Genomic DNA, 20,545 nt, shown 5'->3' with positions numbered 1-20,545 from the left:
CCAGTGCCGGACATGCCCAAAACATATGTGCATGATTCGCAGGGCTTCCCGAACATCTAATACACCTGTCTTCACCCCCGAAAAACCGACTCATCCTTGTCCCCGTCATGTGGGCTCTATGCAGTACCTTAAATTGAATGAGACTTAGTCTCGCACATGACGACGACGAGTTAACCCTCTCCAGGGCGTCTGCCCATGTCCCGTCCTCTATCTGTTCCCCCAGCTCTAACTCCCACTTATCTTTCAGCTCCTCTACTGGTACCTCCTCCACCTCCTGCATAATCTTATAGATGTCCGAGATCTTCCCCTCCCCGACCCAGACCCCTGATAGCACCCTATCACTCACCCCCCTGTCGGGGAGCGCGGGGAACCCCGCTACCTGTCGTCTGGCAAATGCCTTCACTTGGATGTACCTGAACGTGTTCCCCGGGGGGAGCCCAAATTTCTCCTCCAGCTCTCCCAGGCTCGCAAACCTCCCCTCTATAAACAAGTCCCTCAGTTGTCTAATACCCGCCCTCTGCCAGCTCTGGAATCCCCCTCCTGTGTTTCCCGGCGCAAATCTGTGGTTCCCTCTTAGTGGTGCCCCTATCAGACCTCCCACTTCCCCCCTGTGTCGCCTCCACTGCCCCCAGATCTTGAGGGTGGCCGCCACCACCGGGCTCGTGGTATACCTCGTGGGAGGGAGCGGCCATGGTGCCGTTACCAGTGCCCCTAAGCTTATGTTGCCGCAGGACGCCCTCTCCATGCGCTTCCAGGCTGCCCCCTCCCCTTCCATCATCCACTTTCGTACCATCGATGTATTTGCCGCCCAGTAATATCCTGAAAGGTTGGGTAACGCCAGCCCTCCACTATCCCTACTCCGCTCCAAAAAGACCCTTCTAACTCTCGGGGTGCCATGTGCCCACACATACCCCATGATACTACTCGTTACCTTCTTGAAAAAGGCCCTGGGGAGGAAGATGGGCAGACACTGGAACAAAAACAAGAACCTCGGGAGGACCGTCATTTTAACTGACTGCACCCTCCCTGCTAGCGACAGCGGCACCATGTCCCACCTCTTAAACTCCTCCTCCATCTGCTCCACCAGTCTGGAAAAGTTCAACTTGTGTAGGGTCCCCCAGTTCTTTGCCACCTGCACCCCCAAATACCTAAAACTTTTAACTGCTCTTTTGAAGGGGAGCCTCCCAATTCCCTCCCCCTGGTCTCCCGGGTGTATTACAAAGACCTCACTTTTCCCCAGATTTAATTTATATCCCGAAAAGTCCCCGAACTCCGCTAGTATCCCCATTACCTCCGGCATTCCCCCCTCCGGGTCTGCCACATACAACAACAAATCATCCGCATAGAGCGAGACCCGATGTTCCTCCCCTCCCCTTGTCAGTCCTCTCCACCCCCCTGAACCCCTCAGTGCCATCGCCAACGGCTCAATCGCTAATGCAAAGAGTAAGGGAGATAGGGGACATCCCTGCCTAGTACCTCGATGGAGCCCAAAATATTCTGACCTCCTCCCGTTTGTTACCACACTTGCCATCGGAGCTGAATAGAGCAGTTTTACCCACTTGATAAATCCCTCCCCAAACCCAAACCTTTCCAACGTCTCCCACAAGTATTCCCACTCCACCCTGTCAAATGCCTTCTCCGCGTCCAGCGCTACCACTATCTCCGCCTCCCCTTCCACTGCTGGCATCATAATCACATTTAACAATCTCCGGACATTTGTGTTAAGTTGGCGTCCCTTCACGAACCCCGTCTGGTCTTCATGGACTACCCCTGGCACACAGTCCTCTATCCTGGTTGCCAGGACCTTTGCTAACAGCTTGGCATCTACATTTAAGAGGGAGATAGGCCTGTAGGACCCGCACTGGACCGGGTCCTTGTCCCGCTTCAAAATCAAGGAGATCAGGGCCTGCGACATTGTTGGAGGCAGAACCCCCCCCTCGCGCGCCTCATTGAAGGCTCGCACCAGCACTGGACCCACCAAGTCCACAAATTTCCTGTAAAACTCCACCGGGAACCGATCCGGCCCCGGCGCCTTCCCCGCCTGCATCTGGCCTATCCCTTTAATTAGCTCCTGCAGCTCTATCGGCGCCCCCAACCCTTCCACCAGCTCCTCCTGTACCTTTGGGAACCCCAATTTGTCGAGAAAGTTCTTCATTCCCCCTCTCCTCTTCGGCGGTTCAGACCTATACAATTCCCTATAGAAGTCCCTAAAGACCCTATTCACCTCTTGCCCCTTCTGCACTACATCCCCACCCCTCTCTCTCACTCCCCCAATCTCTCTGGCTGCATCTCGCTTACGAAGCTGGTGTGCCAGCATCCTGCTCGCCTTTTCCCCGTACTCATACGCCGCACCCTGCGCCCTTCTCCACTGCATTTCCGCCTTCCTAGTGGTCAGTAGGTCGAACCTGGCCTGCAAGCTACGCCGCTCCCTTAATAGCCCCTCCTCTGGCGCCGCCGCATATTTCCTATCTACTTCTAGGAGCTCCCCCACCAGCCTCTCCCTTTCCTGCCTCTCCTTCCTCTCTCTGTGTGCCCTTATGGAGATCAGCTCTCCTCTAATCACTGCTTTCAAGGCCTCCCAGACCGTTCCCACCTGCACCTCACCTGTGTCATTCGTACCCAGATAGTTCTCAATGCCCGTTCTCACCCTTCTGCACACCTCTTCGTCCGCCAACAGCCCTACATCCAGGCGCCACAACGGGCGTTGGTCCCGCGCCTCCCCCATGTCCACGTCCACCCAATGTGGTGCATGGTCCGATATCGCAATGGCCGAGTACTCCGTGTCCTGCACTCTCGGTATCAGCCCCCTGTTCAATACGAAAAAATCGATCCTAGAGTACACTCTGTGGACGTGGGAGAAAAAAGAATACTCCCTCGCCCTAGGCCTACCAAATCTCCATGGGTCTACCCCTCCCATCTGCTCCATGAACCCCCTTAACACCTCTGCCGCTGCCGGCCTCCTATTCGTCCTGGAACTCGATCTATCCAGCCCAGGGTCTAACACCGTATTAAAGTCCCCTCCCATGATCAGGCCCCCTGCCTCCAGTCCCGGGATGAGGCCCAGCAGGCGCCTCATAAAACCCGCGTCGTCCCAGTTCGGGGCATACACATTTACCAGTACCACACTCTCTCCCTGCAGCCTACCCCTCACCATCACGTACCTGCCCTCCTTGTCTGCCACCACCTCTGCCGCCACAAACGACACTCTCTTTCCCACCAAAATCGCCACCCCCCCGGTTCTTGATATCCAAGCCTGAGTGGAACACCTGTCCCACCCACCCCCTTCTCAGGCGGACCTGATCTGCTACCCTCAAATGAGTCTCCTGCAGCATTGCTACATCAGCCTTCAGTCCCTTCAGGTGTGAGAAGACCCTTGATCTTTTGACCGGCCCATTCAGCCCCCTTACGTTCCACGTGATCAATCGGGTCGCAGAGCGACCCGTCCCTACTCCCTGTCGATTAGCCATGTCTTGTCCCTTGCTCGCCCCGGGTCATCCCTTCTTTTCTGACCCGCTTCCCATAGCGATGGCCCCCCCCCCCCCCCCCCCCCCCCCCCCCCCCCGGCTCTCCCCTTCTCGTCCCTGGTCTTTCTAGCAGCAACCCGGTGTCCCCCCCCAGTCCCCCCCCCCCTTCCCCCCCCCCCCAGTCCCCCCCCCCTTCCCCCCCCCAGTCCCCCCCCCCTTCCCCCCCCCCCCCCCCCCCCCCCCTGGCTAGGACCCCTCCTAGCCGCGATGTACCCCACATCGTACTCCCGAGAGTCAGCTGGTCTCCGCTGACCCGGCTGCTCCTGCCACATTCCGACTCCTCCCGGTTCACCCCATCTGCGCCCGTGAAAGATCCCCTTAACACCCCCGAGAAAGACCCGCATAATCAACCCGCTCCCCCCCGTCCCGTCTCCCCAACTTAACGATATAAATACAAATACCCAATGGCAACTAATTACATAAATACTTAACTACATACTTAATTAACAAAATAATTAACTAACTATCAACTAACAGTGTGCCCAACCATCACCCTCCATCAAACAGTATAAATAACCGCAGATAACCATAACCCGAAAAGAAAAAAAAAAGAACCAAAAAACCCCCCCAAGCACCCAAAGAAAAAGGGTAAGAGGGGTAAATAACTAAGGGAAATTGGAAACGGGAAAAAACACCCCATAAGAAACCAACGACCCACAATAGAGATTTCAACAGTACAAATATACAGAAACACCCAACAACTCGAAACCTTCAAAATATTCAGAAAAGTCAACCGTTCGAGAAAAAACACCCCAAACACTCCACGAAACTGTTACCCAGTTCCGACCTGGCCTGAAAAAGAAAAGGGCCACTTGCACAATCAAGAGTCCCCCGGCGGCTACGACCGCCGGTGCTCCCAGGTTTTAGTTCGTGTCCAACTTTTCCTCTTGTACAAAGGTCCAGGCCTCCTCTGGGGTCTCGAAATAATGATGTTGGTCCTTGTAGGTGACCCACAAGCGCGCCGGTTGCAACATTCCAAATTTGATCTTTTTCGCGTGTAGCACCGCCTTTGTCCGGTTGTACCGGGCCCGCCGCTTTGCCACCTCCGCACTCCAGTCCTGGTACACCCTTACCGTCGAGTTCTGCCACTTGCTGCTTTTCTCCCTTTTAGCCCACCTCAGGACTTTCTCTCGATCACTTAGCCGCTGGAACCGCACCAGCACCGCCCTCGGGGGCTCGTTTGCCCTAGGCCTCCTGGCCATGACCCGGTATGCCTCTTCCAATTCCAGGGGCGCCGGACCGGCCCCTTCCCCCATCAGGGAGCTCAACATCTCCGCCACATATCCCGGGAGATCCGACCCCTCCAGGCCTTCTTCCAGGCCCAGGATCCTCAAATATTTCCTCCTCATCCGAGTGTCCAGCTCCTCGAAGCGGCTCTGCCACTTCATGTGGAGTGCCTCGTGCACCTCCACCTTTGCCCCGATGACTGTGGCCTCCTCCTCCCTCGCGGCCATCTCCTGCTGCAGATCTTTAATCGACGCCTCTTGGATCGCCTGGGCTCCCACCAACCTGGTGGCCGTCGCGTTCATGGACTCTAAGAGTTCCACTTTCATCTCCGTGAAAAAACGGAGGAGAGCGGCCTGCTGCTCCTCCGCCCATTTCTTCCACTCCTCCGGTGCACCGCCGGCCGCCATTTTGATTTTCTTCCCCGCTTTTTTTGGGGAGCTGCTGCCGTTTTTCTTGCCGCTCCACTCCGGGTACCGACCATAAAATCGGTCTAGTTCTCCTCAGGGGACCTTCCCCCACCGGGATTCGTTTTTTCAGCGCCGTTGGGGCCCTCCAATTGGCCCAAAAACACCTTTGTTGCAGGAGCTTCCAAATGTGCGGCTTAGCTAGTCATAGCCGCAACCGGAAGTCGTCAGGAACAAGCATCATTGACAGTGGGGAGAAACCGTACTTGATTTGTGTGTGTGGACGAGGATTCGCTCTATCATCAGGCCTCACAAGCCACAAATGCAGTCACACTGAGGAGAAACCACGGAAATGTGCGGACTGTGGGAAAGGATTCATTTCCCCATCCAAGCTGGAAGCTCATCGACGTAGTCACACTGGAGAGAGACCATTCACCTGCTCCAAGTGTGGGAAGGATTCATTGTTTCATCAGCTCTGCAAAATCACCAGCGAATTCACACTGGGGAGAGACCGTTCGCCTGCTCCACGTGTGGGAAGAGATTCACCCAATCATCCACTCTGTCCACACACCAGCTAAATCACACTGGAGAGAGACCGTTCACCTGCTCAGATTGTGGGAAGGAATTCACCACTTCATTCCCACCTGCTGAGACACCAGCAAATTCACATCGGGGAGACGCCATTCACCTGCTCCAAGTGTGGGAAGGGATTCAGTGATTCATCCACCCTGCAGAAGCACCAGCGAGTTCACTCCAGGGAGAAACCATTCACCTGCTCGGAGTGTGGGAAGGGATTTACTATTTCATCCCTACCTGCAGAGTCACCAGCGAGTTCACACTGATGAGAGACCGTTTCAATGTCCAGACTGCGGGAATAAGCTATAAAACTTCTGGAATCTGACACGACATCAACGTCTTCACACTAACGAGAGACCGTATTAGGTGCTCTCACTGCGGGACTGGGTTCACACAATCATCTCAGCTCACTGTACATCAGCGGACCCACACTGGGGAGAGGCCATTCACCTGCTCCAAGTGTGGGAAGGGATTCACCACTTCATCCTCCCTACTGAGACACCAACGAGGCCACAAGTAACGGACTGCAATTGGGTTTTGCTGCTTCTCACATTCAGGACTGAACCATGTTCATTTGGGTCTCTTTCTGCTGATAACAAACTCCAGCCCATTTACAGGGGCTAATATTCTGGCTAAAAGTCAAATAAATTAGATTTGTGTGAAATACGCAGTGTGTTGAAACTTTTTAATATCTCTGACACAAGTTAGTTCCTTTTGAAGTACTCTCTCTCTCCCCTGTCTCTTCCATCCTCACCTCCAACAAGAAGTGTGAGGAGCTTGTGGAGCGTCTTTGTGACTGAGATTGAGTCAATCCGATCAGCTGCCTCTGCTGCTTCCCTCCCTTCCACGAGCCGACCGGACCAAACTGTCTCTAAATTTCATCCTTTCCTGAGCACTGAACCCACATCTTTCTCTAGTTTCTCTCCCATCTCCCCTCATGCCCTCTCAGAGCTCATCTTGTCCATGAGACCCAGCTCCTGCTCCATCGACCCTATTCCCACTGAGCTACTGATCAGCCAACTACCCTGTGTCCATGGATATTGTCAACATTTCTCTCCTTTCAGGTACTGTCCCCCTGTCCTTCAAATCTGCCATCATCACCCCCTCAATAAAACAAACCCTTGACCCTACCATCCTTACAAATTACTGCCCCATCTTCAACCTCCCTCTCCTCTCCAAACTCTTTGAACATGTTGTCACTCCCAAATCCTTGCCCATCTTTCCCAGAACTCCCATGTTTGAATCCTTTCAATCAGGTCCTTGCCCTGTCACAGTTGTGAAATACAAGAGACAAACAGTGGTTAGCACTGTGAAGCAACATTGCTGACGTCAGGGAAATACCACCAGACAGACCCATCGGAGGAGACTGAGAGAGAGAAAATCCTACAGAATCATAGAATTTACAGTGCAGAAGGAGGCCATTCGGCATTGGAGCCTGCACCGGCCGTTGGAAAGAGCACGTTACTTAAGCCCATGCCTCCACCCTATCCCCGTAACCCAGTAACTCCGTAACTCCGCCTAAACATTTTTGGTAACACATTGGTTAGCACCATTGCTTCACAGCTCCAGGGTCCCAGGTTCGATTCCCAGCTTGGGTCATTGTTTGTGTCGGGTCTGCACATTCTCCCTGTGACTGCATGGGTTTCCTTCGGGTGCTCCGGTTTCCTCCCACAAGTCCGGAAAGACGTGCTGTTAGGTAATTTGGAAATTCTGAATTCTCCCTCCGTATCCGAACAGGTGCCGGTATGTGGCGACTCGGGGCTTTTCACAGTAACTTCATTGCAGTGTTAATGTAAGCCTACTTGTGACAATAAAGATTATATTATAAAGGGGCAATTTAGCATGGTCAGTCCACCTAACCTGCACATCTTTGGACAGTGGGAGAAAACTGGAGCACCTGATGGGAACCCTCACAGCCACCCAAGGCTGGAATAGCTGAAACAGCAACACACTGCTCCTGGCAGTTGATGGTACAGTGGTTTGATAAATATAACTAGTGGATTAAAAAGGTGTGTCACATGGAGTAAAAACAGAAAATGCGAGATTAATTCAACAGCACTGGGAGAATGTGCAAACTCAAATAGCTGCAGTGATATCAGAGTGTGGGTGGAGCTGGGCTGTCTGTCTTCCTGCAGCTATTTGATAAACACCCAGTTCTTAAAGGTACTCTCACATGACAATTCTGAATTCTCCCTCTGTGTACCTGAACAGGCTCCGGAATGTGCTGACTGGGGGCTTTTCACAGTAACTTCATTGCAGTGTTAATGTAAGACTACTTGTGACAATAAAGATTAGGATTATTAAAAAAAATGTTCCGGCAAATTTCCATCCCGCCCGCAACAAATGGGATGAAGCCAAATCTTTAAAAGTCAAAGTCTTTCTTTCAATTTGTTGCCGTGCTGTCAGGGGAAAGGGTTAACTTCTCTGCTTGTTTACAAAAGGGGCTGTTTAGCTCACTGGGCTAAATCGCTGGCTTTGAAAGCAGACCAAGGCAAGCCAGCAGCACGGATCGATTCCCGTAACAGCCTCCCCGAACAGGCGCCGGATTGTGGCGACTAGGGGCTTTTCACAGTAACTTGATTTGAAGCCTACTCGTGACAATAAGCGATTTTCATTTCATTTTTCAAAGGGAAGAGGAAACATTCACAAAGCTTCCCACAGCTTGTGAGCTCCGAAACATAACTTCAAGGCTGAAGTTTATCTTCAGAGATTGAAACATTTTGGTGCCTTTTCCAATTGTCCCAGTAAATTGTGATTCACACTGAAAGGTTTACTTTCACTCAATAATTTGAACATTTCACTTTCTCAGCACAAAACACTTTAGATCAAATCCCAATTGTTCCATTGTAGCTGGTGTGTGGAGAAGATCATGTTCACTGTAGATCTGTCAGCACAGAAATCGCACTGTGCTTCTGGATAAACTCAGTCTGCAAGTAGATGAATCTTTTAAACATCACCCAAGTGAAGGTCTTCCCCTGCCTCTAAGGAGTGAGATGTCCCTGTAGTTGATGCTGTCCCCTCTGTCACTGCTGTTTTTATTGCATCACACATGTTCCATGGACCAGTCTCACAGCCCAAAAGGGGAGGGCAGGAAGGTGTGACAGTCGATGGGACTTTCTGTGTGTGAGCAGTTCAGCTGGAATTCCATCCTTGCCAGGCACCTTTCTGCTTGCTCAGCAATCAATGGCCTTTTCCAGCTCAAATGATAAGGGTCCCTTGTCCAACTCAACCATGACAGGAAGCTGGAGGAGCGTCAAACAGAGACTGGAAGATGCCCTTCTCACAGGGGTACAGCTCACTGTTGTGTTCAACCCAGCTCCTCCTCACTCTCTCACCATGACTGACACTGAGCATGCTCAGAGCACACACCCACACTGCACCTGCGCACTGGCCTCGTACACTCACTGATAGGGAACTTTCTGCAGCACGGGGGATTCTGGGTAACACAGCTGCCATAGAGCAATTAGTAAACAGGGAGATTCTATTTCCCAGTCAGCAAAACAGAAGATCCACAGTAAGGCAAGATGCTGGGCATGAAGCACAATGAGAGGTTTGGATACTTTATTTAATACAGAAACACATTATTCTGATAAGATATCACTGAGACATGGGCAGCAAGCAGGCTGATCTACAGTATGTACAGTATTTACAACATCTGGGGCACGGTAAATCATCTCATCAAACCAGTGATAGGTTTGTTTACTGTTCATAATTGTGACTGGGTCACACTCACGATTCGTGCAAAATGCAACTCCCCAGGTTCACTGCCCCACTCCCTCCAGACCTGTTTTCACTCCAAGGGTCTTGACATCTGCCTTAGTCTTTATCCAGCCATGTATGTTCAGCTCACAGTGCCCAACAACAAGCCTCTCCTGCACTGGGGCACAGGGTATCCATCACCAAAAATCTATCCTGGCCACGCACATCAACGCTACCACTAAGAAAGCACAACAGCACCTATACTTCTTCAGGAAACTAAGGACATTTGACATGTCCATACTGACTCTTACCACCTTTTACAGATGCACCATAGAAAGCATCCTCTCTGGCTGCATCACAGCCTGGTATGGCAACTGCTCGGCCCAAGACAGCAAGAAATTTCAGAGAGTAGTGAACACAGCCCAGTCCATCACACAAACCTGCCTCCCATCCATTGACTCTATCCACACCTCCCGCTGACCTTGGGAAAGTGGGCAGCATAATCAAAGACCCCTCCCACCCAGCTTACTCACTCTTCTAACTTCTTCCATCGGGCAGGAGATACAAAAGTTTGAGAATACGCATGAACAGATTGAAAACAGCTTCTTCCCCGCCATTACCAGACTCCTAAACCATCCTCTTATGGACTGACCTGATTAATACTACACGCCTGTATGCTGCACTCAATGCCTTTGTCGAGATATCTACATTGTGTACCTTGTGTTGCCCTATTATGTATTTTCTTTTCAGTTCACTTTCTTTTCATGTACGGAATGATCTGTTTGAGCTGCTCGCAGAGTAATACTTTTCACTGTATCTCGGTACACGTGACAATAAACCAATCCAATCCATATCGAGGGAGCAATCTGCCTCTCTTGCATTGATGCACTGCATTTCCCTCATAACACAGTGGCATAGAAAGGTGACAGCACAAAACAAAGGCACTCAACAAATTGTATCTGTGCCAACTTTCTGCAACAGTCACAATCCCCTGTCATTGGCCCTGAACTCTGCAGATATTTTTCTCCCCAAAAGATTCAAACAGATGAGCAAGGAGCTGGAGTTGGCTGTTCAGCCCAGTCTGCTCCACCATTAAATAAGATCATGGCTGATCTGATAGTAACAGATAGTTGTCCAATTATTTTCAAGACACCAATTGAATCTGCCTCCACCACATTTTCGAGCAGTGCATTCATGATCCCACATGCAGCACAAAATGTTTTTCTTCACATCATAAGACATAGTAGCAGAATTAGGCCACTCAGCCCATCGAATCTGCTCCGCCATTCAATCATGGCTGATATTTTTCACATCTCCATTCTCCTGCCTTCTCCCCATAACCCCTGAACCCCTTATTAATCAAGAACCTATCTATCTCTATCTTAAAGGTACTCAGTGATTTGGCCTCCAAGTCATTCTGTGGCAAAGACTTCCACAGATTCACCACCCTCTGGCTGAAGAAATTCCTCCTCATCTTTTTAAATTCCTCCTCATCACCTGAGCGAGTGAGTCGAAACAAAGTTGGACTTTAACCTGGTGTTGCAAGACGTCTTACTCTGTTTTAAAGGATTGCCCCTTTAGTCTGAGATTGTGTCCTCTGCTTCTAGTTTTTCCGACAGGTGGAAACATCTTCTCCTTGTCTACTCTACTCTGGCCTAGCAGTATCCTGCAAGTCTTAATAAGATCCACCCATATGCTTCTAAACTCCAACGAGTACAGACCCAGAGTCCTCAACCGTTTCTCATACGACAAGCTCTTCATTCCAGGGATCATTCTTGTAAACCTTCTCTGAACCCCTTTCAAAGCCAGCACATCCCTCCTTAGGTACGGGGCCCAAAACTGCTCAAAATACTCCAAATGGGGTCTGATCAGCGCTTTATACAGCCTCAGAATTACATCCTTGGTCTTATATTCTAGCCCTCTCGACATGAAGACATTGCATTTGCCTTCCCAACTGCTGACTGAACCTGCACGTTAACCTGAAGAGAATCTTGAACAAGGACACCCTTTGTGCTTGCGATTTCCTCAGCATTTCCCTATTTAGAAATTAGTCTATGCCTCCTTTGAAAGTCCATAACCTGACACTTTTCCACATTGTATCCCAGCTGCCACTTCTTTGCCCACTCTCCTAGCCCTGCTCAGCATTGCTTCTTTTTCACATCACTTTAAATGAATGCCCTCTGTTTATAATCTTGCCCTAAATATGACTTGCTAGATCAAACGTCTGTTGCAGATCCTGATCTTTAATGTGGTCAAGTGCCTTTCCATTTGAGAAGTGTTCAATAAAGTTATTAGAATTATTTGTAGCTAGGGCAGCACATGGAGCAGTGGTTAGCTGTGGGACTACAGCGCTGAGGACCCGGGTTTGAATCCCGGCCCTGGGTCACTGTCCGTGTGGAGTTTGCACATTCTCCACGTGTCTGCATTGGTTTCACCCCCACAACCCAAAGATGTGCAGGTTAGGTGGATTGGCCAGGCTAAATTGCCCCTTAATTGGGAAAAAATAATCATAATTGGGTACTCTGAATTTATTTTTTCTTTAAAGGATTATTTGTAGCTTCCCCACCAATCAGTTTTGTCCATTATCCTGAAGTGACCTTATTTTTATCGGGAGTTAACTGAAGTGTGTTCCTAACCTCTCATTATCTAAGTTTCCATTCACCACTTTTCTGTCCACCTGACCCAGTCCATGGCTTTCTCCCTCATTGTCCAAAACACATCAGCAACTTTTGTATAATCCTGGTGCATACATTTCAGTCTAAATCACTGATATATACCGTAAACTGTGGGACCCCACTGGAAACAGACGTCCAGGCATCATTCAGTCCTGGATGTGACTAACAGCAGCAACAACAGTTGAATCCAAACCCTGCTGTTGCCTGTGAACTTGCTGATGTCTGTTCAGGTTGTTTGACTGAGTGAATCTCCTCCCACGCACGGAGCGATTGAAAAACCTCTCCCAAGTATCACTCCCACGTTTGGGTGACACAGTCGCACAGTGGTTAGCACTCAGTTACTCACTCACCCGCACTCACTCTCCAACCCTCACTCAGTTACTCACTCACCCGCACTCACTCTCCAACCCTCACTCAGTTACTCACTCGCCTGCACTCACTCTCCAACCCTCACTCAGTTGCTCACTCACTCACACTCTCTCTCCTCCCCTCACTCAGTGACTCACTCACTCGCACTCACTCTCCTACCTCACTCAGTTACTCACTCACCCGCACTCACTCTCCTACCCTCACTCAGTTACTCACTCAGTCTCCTCATTCTCTCTTATTCACGGTCCCTAAATCAGCGAGGGAATGTCTGGAACGAGAGAGAAAGAGAGAACTGGGGCGAGACATGATCACGAGAGGTGCCCACATGTGTCTGTTGGCCCGGGATTGGGGAGAGCCGGAGGATAGTTCAGAGAGTCGGGAGAAAGCGCCGGAGCCGGGAGAAAGAGCAAGGAGGCAGGGAAAGGGCAGGAAAGGGGGTGGTGGGGAGGAGGGGGGCAAGCACAGAGATGTGGGAGCCAGGGGAGAGATTCTGCGGAAAGCTCAGGAAGCCGTCGCAAAGGACGAAGAGTTGGAAGAAAACGGAGAGAGCAGGGGAAAGGTGCCGAGAGCCGGTGGAAGGTGCAGAGAGCTGAGAGAATTGCAGTGATCGGGAAGAAACTCAGCAAAGAGTGGGCGATAAGCGGTAAGGTTACGCGCATAATAATGGCAAAAACTGAAAGAACCGCGGAAAGTACCAGGAACCGGGGCAAACTCCAAAGAACGGGAAAAGTGAAGAGCGCATGGGCAAAGCAGAACGAGATGGAGGAAAGTGCGGAGAGACAAAGGAAAAGGCAGAGATGTCGGGGAAAGCCGGAGAGCCGTCTAAAAGAGCAGACAGCTGAAAGAAAGTGAAGGGAGCAGGTGAAAGGTGCAGAGATCCAGCGGAATGGCAGAGAGATGGGGGAACGAACAGAGAGCGCGGGGCGGGGTGCGGGGGGATTGCAGCCAGCCCGGTCTCAGTGACAGGCGGAATGCTGTTGATTGTGACGTACACAGCTCAGTTAGCTGGATTGTGACGTGCACAGCTCAGTTTGCTGGATTGTGACGTACACAGCTCAGTTAGCTGGACTGTGACGTACACAGCTCAGTTAGCTGGATTGTGACGTACACAGCTCAGTTAGTTGGATTGTGACGTACACAGCTCAGTTAGCTGGATTGTGACGTACACAGCTCAGTTAGCTGGATTGTGACGTACACAGCTCAGTGAGCTGGATTGTGACGTACACAGCTCAGTTAGCTGGATTGTGACGTACACAGCTCAGTTAGCTGGACAGCTGGTTCATGATGAAGATCGATCCCAACAGCGTGGGTACGATTGCTGTACCGGCTGAGGTTATTCATAAAGACCCCCATTCTCAACCTTGCCCCTCGCCTGATGGGTGGTGGCCCTCGGGTTAAATCACCACCAGTTACCTCTCAAAAGGAGAAATCAGACTCCAGGACTATGGTGAGGTTTACATTTTGGAGAACATGTTCGCTGAAATAGTGGGAAAAATCATCCGCTCTTCGCTTTCAATCCAAAGCAAATTACACCATTCAGATTACATCAACATGTTGTTTTTTGCCAGGTGATATGGACGGAGAAAAATATGTAAGTTTCCAATGAGGGGCCAAACAGGTGGTGATTCTCAAATGATAGATCTAATAGAAGCTGAGATGTGGATGGAGCATTTATTGAGAAAATGTTGGAATAAACGCATCATTCTCGTGAATTTTAGAAATGTCTGGTTGCTTAATAAATACAATCCCAGAGTCTAACTTGTTGAATGGGTCATTCTCTCCCAGCGACACCGTCTCCGCCCACTCTCTACAGCCTGGTCTCCTCCTGTCAGCAACACAACACCGACGGCTCCCTAACCGTTGGATGTTTGGCGATGGACTACTCCCCAGAAATCACCAGCCTTACCTGGAAGAAAGATGGGCAGCCGATCACCACTGGAGTTAAGAAATACCCGTCAGTGAGAAACAAGAAGGGAACCTACACCCTGAGCAGCCAGTTAACCATCCCTGAGTCAGAGGGGGGATGCAGCAAAATCAGCTGTGAGGTTCGACACAGCGTCTCAGACAAGAGCATTGGAATGACATGTAAGTGTTGTGGAATCTGTGAGAAACAGACGCTTTGATTACTTTATTTAAATCTTTGGTCATAACACATTGATGGTTCTCTGCACAGTTCTGATTCCTGCGAGAAATAGTGACAACAGAGAAACTGTTAAAATATAATTAAACATTTTATTCGTCACAACATCTTCTTCAAGAAATGTCTAACTTGTGTTTCTTGAAGGTCCTCTACCTGACATCCATCCAAATGTTCTCCTCACCGTGAGTTCCAATGAAGAAATCACAAGACAGAAATTTGCAACCATGGTCTGTTCAATCAACGATTTCAGTCCAAAGTCAATGACGGTGAAGTGGCTGAAGAATGGACAAGCCATGGGTTCAGGAATTGTCACCTCTCCCGCCTGTGAAGTGAACGGGAACTTCTCGGCGAGCAGTCGACTGACAGTCTCTGCTGGGGAATGGTTCAGCAAAGCGGTCTATACCTGCCAGGTCATTCATCAAGGGGTCACCCAAAGTCACAACATCACCGCGTCTGGTAAGAGACCCAAACAGAGGAAACAATAAATCATCCTGCACAGTAATTTACTGAAGTTAGTGCAAAGCACAGAATAACTTCGAATTTACTGCCATGTAGTTTGTGTTTCATTCTGATGTAAGAGATGCATTTGGATTGATCACCATTCAGGATTTGATCAGTATAGAAATAAATGTTTCCCTCTCACCTGAAGTAATTTAGGGAGTGAGGTGGATTTGATATCAGCTTTATCCCGAGACAGCTGATTAAATTGCAGAGGCAATGGCTGTCTGGAACCCTTTACTGAAACCAGCTCGGGACGAAGATTTTGAAAAGTTCATTCAAGATATTTATCAAGCAGCCTTCCATATTAGGATTCTGAGATCAGGACTGGAATATTTGTATTGGGAATGCTGTAATACTGATTCATTAGAATGGTTTCGAGGCTGACTGTATTTCACAATGAGAATAGTTTTCACAAACCAAACTGGTTATCCATTGTGTATAGAAGATTTAAAGGCGATCATTAGAGGTTGTTATTTCGAAGTTGATCTATTCCCATTGAGTGAGTGAACGCTGAATCCTGCTGTCCTGATTCTGAAGATGAAACTTGGGTTGATTTCCACTTTTTTCATTCACAGATCCTTCCGTTTGCACTGATGCCTCAGTAACAATACTGCCACCACCAATAGAACAGGTCTTACTGGAGGCGACTGTAACCTTAACCTGCGTCATTTCGAATGCTCCTTATGGAGTCAACGTGTCCTGGAGTGAAGCGAAGAAGCCGCTGAAATCAGAGATTGCCGACCAGCCTGGGGCAGATACTGAGAGCGTGGTCAGCAAATTAAACATCTCCACACAAGCCTGGCTGAGTGGGGCTGTGTTTGACTGTGTGGCGAGCCATCAGGACCTGCCAACTCCTTTAAGAATTTCAACTCACAAAAAAATAGGTGAGCGGTGAGACTGAAGCAATAAGTGAGTCATTGTGTCTATTTCTAGTGTCAGTGCAGCGGTCAGTATTTAGCATTCAGTGTATTTATGGTCCATTCTGATTGGCAATTCCACTAACTGAATACTCTGGGCATTTAGAGTTTAAGGGGGAAATTGATATGCAGATGAATGAACAATGAATTAAACCCAGTGATATTGGGTTTAGATGAAGCGAGACCATAGACCACAAGACTTATGAGCAGATGTAGGCCATTGGGCCCATCAACACCGGTCCAGCCTTCAGTAAGGTCATGACTGATCTGATGTGATAATCTTCAACTCCTCTTTCCCGCCTTATCACCATATCTCTTGATGCTTTTACTGATTTAAAATATGTGTCCCTCAACCTTGAACGTACTGACCGACCCAGAATCTGAGGTTGTCTTCATTCTTCTAAACTCCAATCAGTACAGCCCAGCCGACTTAACCTCTCCCCGTAAGAAAATCCCTCCATACTCGGGATCAACCTCGTGATCGTTCTCTGGACTGCCTTCAAAACCAATCTGTCTTCCTTAGATACGGGCACCAAAACTATTCAAAGTATATCAGGTGTTGTCTAACTAATTCCCCAGTTTTAGCTAGGCTTCCCCATTGTTATATTCTACTCCCTTTAAAATAAAGATCAGCATTCAATTTGCCTCCATATTACCTGCAGAACTTGCTTTTTGTGGTTTCTGCACGAGGGCCCCCAATTCCCCCGATACTTCAGCTTTCTTCAGTCTTTCTCTATATAAATAATAATTATTTATGTTCTTCCTCCTACCAAAGTGTCGAACCTCACATTCTCTGTCCCTCTGTGGATTTCCTGTAATCCTCACCACTTGCCTTTTTACCTATTTTTTGCCATCTGCAAACATGGGAATAGTACATTCATTTATCAATCACCGTTTTGAAATTCATGTATATTACATCTATTGCCCCACCCCCTCCCCCTCCCTCTCTCGCCTTCTCGTCATCACCTCAAATAAGGGCACTAAATTTGTCAGGCATGATTTACCCTTCCCGAAGCCGTGCTGACTCTGTTTGATTATATTGAGTATTTCTAAATGCTCAGCTATTGGATCTGTTATAATGGACTCGAACCGTTTTCCACTGACAGATGTTAAGGTCCCTGGCCAATAGTTACCTGTGTTTGACTCCCTCCCCTTTTGAATAAGGATGTTACATTGGCAGTTGTCCAATCTTCTTGGGGTAAGGTGGGAGGAGCCTCGTGTGGAGTTTATACACCAACACAGAACAGGCGGACCGAATGGCCTGTTTCCCTGCTGTTCACTTTCTGAAACTTTCGAATCCAATATCCGTAAATTCTCAGGGAAAAGGATTGTGTCCACCTCTGCTCCGAGCTGGGAACCCGGACATACCCCAAAGTGGAAAATGGAAACCTTTAAAATCCAACACAAAACACATTTCTCTCATATCTAACCCGCGGTTCCATTGTCTCCGGAATTCCCCATTTTATTCCTCCGGGAATTCTTCCACAGACCCCAAGAGGCCGACAGCGAACCCAGGGACACGACCAATGAACCGGAACAGCAGACCGCGAGATCTGCAGTGCAGCAACCGAAAAGGAAAGAGTCAAATTGGACCCCTCCGGAAGGCCGCTGCCCTAGACTCGACATGTATGCTCAAGCCGTCAGAAGTCGTGTCAATGCCAGATTCATCACTCGCAATCACAAGGCAGCCTCAAACGTCACCCAAGCACAACGCAACGCCATCCGCACTCTCAAGACCAACCGCAACATCGTCATCAAACCAGCAGACAAAGGAGGGGCCACCGTCATACTGAACAGAACAGACTACTGCAAAGAAGTATACCGACAACTCGACAACCAGGAACACTACAGGCAGTTACCCGCAGATCCAACCAAGGAACACATCCGCCAACTCAGCAGACTGATCAAGACCTTAGATCCAGACCTTCAGAACACCCTACGTGCTCTCATCCCACGTAATCCCCGCATTGGAGATCTCTACTGCCTCCTGAAAATACACAAGGCCAACACACCAGGCCGTCCTATCGTTTCAGGCAATGGGACCCTGTGTGAGAACCTCTCTGGCCACATCGAGGGCATCTTGAAACCCATCGTACAAGGTACACCCAGCTTCTGTCGCGACACGACGGACTTCCTACAGAAACTCAGCACCCATGGACCAGTTGAACCAGGAACATTCCTCGTCACAATGGATGTCTCGGCACTCTACACCAGCATCCCCCATGACGACGGCATTGCTGCAACAGCCTCAGTCCTCAACACCGACAACTGCCAATCTCCAGACGCAATTCTGCAACTCATCCGTTTCATTCTAGACCACAACGTGTTCACCTTCGACAACAAATTCTTCATCCAGACGCACGGAACAGCCATGGGGACCAAATTTGCACCTCAATATGCCAACATCTTCATGCACAAGTTTGAACAGGACTTCCTCACCACACAGGACTTTCAACCGATGCTATACACCAGATACATCGATGACATTTTTTTCCTTTGGACCCACGGCGAGACATCACTGAAACGACTACACGATGACATCAATAAGTTCCATCCCACCATCAAACTCACCATGGACTATTCTCCAAATTCAGTTCCATTCTTGGACACACTCGTCTCCATCAAGGACGGTCACCTCAGCACCTCGCTTTACCGCAAGCCCACAGATAATCTCACGATGCTCCACTTCTCCAGCTTTCACCCGAAACACATTAAAGAAGCCATCCCCTATGGACAAGCCCTCCGTATACACAGGATCTGCTCAGACAAGGAGGAGCGCAACAGACACCTACAGATGCTGAAAGATGCCCTCGTACGAACGGGATATGGCGCTCGACTCATTGATCGACAGTTCCACCGCGCCACAGCAAAAAACCGCACCGACCTCCTCAGAAGACAAACACGGGACACCACTGACAGAGTACCCTTCGTCGTCCAGTACTTTCCTGGGGCGGAGAAACTACGACATCTTCTTCGCAGCCTCCAACACATCATCAGCGAGGATGGACATCTTGCCAAGGTCATCCCCACACCCCCACTACTGGCCTTCAAACAACCGCGCAACCTCAAACAAACCATTGTTTGCAGCAAATTACCCAGCCTTCAGAACAGCAACCACAACACCACAAAACCCTGCCAGGGTAATCTCTGCAAGACATGCCAGATCATCGACATGGACACCACCATTACACGTGGAAACACCACCCACCAGGTACGCGGCGCATACTCGTGCGACTCGACCAATGTAGTCTACCTCATACGCTGCAGGAAAGGATGTCCCGAAGCGTGGTACATTGGCGAGACCATGCAGACACTGCGACAACGAATAAACGGGCATCGTGCGACTATCAACAGGCAGGACTGTTCCCTTCCAGTTGGGGAACACTTCAGCAGTCAAGGACATTCAGCCTCTGATCTCCGGGTCAGCATTCTACAAGGAGGCCTTCAGGAGACGCGACAACGCAAAATTGCTGAGCAAAAACTTATAGCTAAGTTCCGCACGCATGAATGCGGACTCAACCGGGATCTGGGATTCATGTCGCATTACATTCGGCCCCCACCAACAAGCCTGGACTTGCAGAGGCCTACCGACTGAACTGGCTTGGGACAATTCACACCTCTTTAACCTGGAGTTACCTCTCTCTCTGCATCTTTGATGATTTGATTGCCTGCAGGTGCTCGCATTCCGGGGCATCTCTGACTGTGTCTATATAAACATTTCTGGAACAAGCCTTTCCATTCACCTGAAGAAGGAGCCGTGCTCCGAAAGCTCGTGTTTGAAACAAACCTGTTGGACTTTAACCTGGTGTTGTAAGACTTCTTACTGTGCTCACCCCAGTCCAACGCCGGCATCTCCACATCATGCCAGCTCACAATGCCCGGGGACTGATTGACGGCAGGTTCGGACCAATAGGAAGAGGGGGCGGGACTGGAAGATCGAACAAGAGCGACTGGTCCTCCAGCCAATCAGAGTGAATGGGAGGCGGAGCAAAGTCGGGGCTCTCGCTCCCTCCGCATGCGCCCGGCCACCCGGGCCTGTCTCAGGGAAAAGCTCGAGCAGCTTTCGCCGGTTCAGCTCCTCACTTCGTATTCGGGGCTTGGGCTGCATGGAGTGTTTATGAAGCCTCCCGATCCATCCGCCGGCTCCATCCCTCCCTCATGACTCACCAAACCGAATTTGACCGGCTCACAACTTCCACCCAACCGCCTAAATCCTGAGTTATCATCGGCACTGGGCATGCTCCAGCCTCACGTGGGAGTCCGGGGCTCTCAACCCCGCCCCTCATTCACTCCGATTGGTTGCAACCACTCGGTCCTCCAGGCCCACCTCCCTGTTCCTATTGGCCCAGAGCTGCCGTCAATCACTCCCTGGGCATTGTGAGCTGGAGCATGCGCAGTACCGATGCTGGGCTCGGCCGGGAGGTTTCACTGAAACCCGGTGGAGGCGCCAAACTCCAATAAGAAGATTCCGGGCCCGGGTTTGCATCGAGCGGGGGGACAGCTGCGGCCTGCT

The 20,545-nt window shown here is 50.0% G+C and overlaps 1 gene segment (V, D, J or C); it reads left to right on the top strand.

Moving 5' to 3' along the window:
• Window positions 1-9,255: 9,255 nt before the first annotated feature.
• On the top strand, window positions 9,256-16,010 carry LOC119961470. The segment is given in 5 exon segments: window positions 9,256-9,281; window positions 12,975-13,117; window positions 14,260-14,559; window positions 14,759-15,070; window positions 15,691-16,010. Coding segments are annotated over 5 exon segments (1,101 nt in total).
• The last annotated feature ends 4,535 nt before the right edge of the window (window positions 16,011-20,545 follow it).

This window comes from Scyliorhinus canicula, unplaced genomic scaffold, assembly GCF_902713615.1.
Source record: "Scyliorhinus canicula unplaced genomic scaffold, sScyCan1.1, whole genome shotgun sequence".
NCBI lineage: Eukaryota > Metazoa > Chordata > Chondrichthyes > Carcharhiniformes > Scyliorhinidae > Scyliorhinus > Scyliorhinus canicula.
The sequence above is the reverse complement of the archived record's forward strand: the minus strand, read 5'-3'. Positions and strand labels throughout refer to the sequence as shown.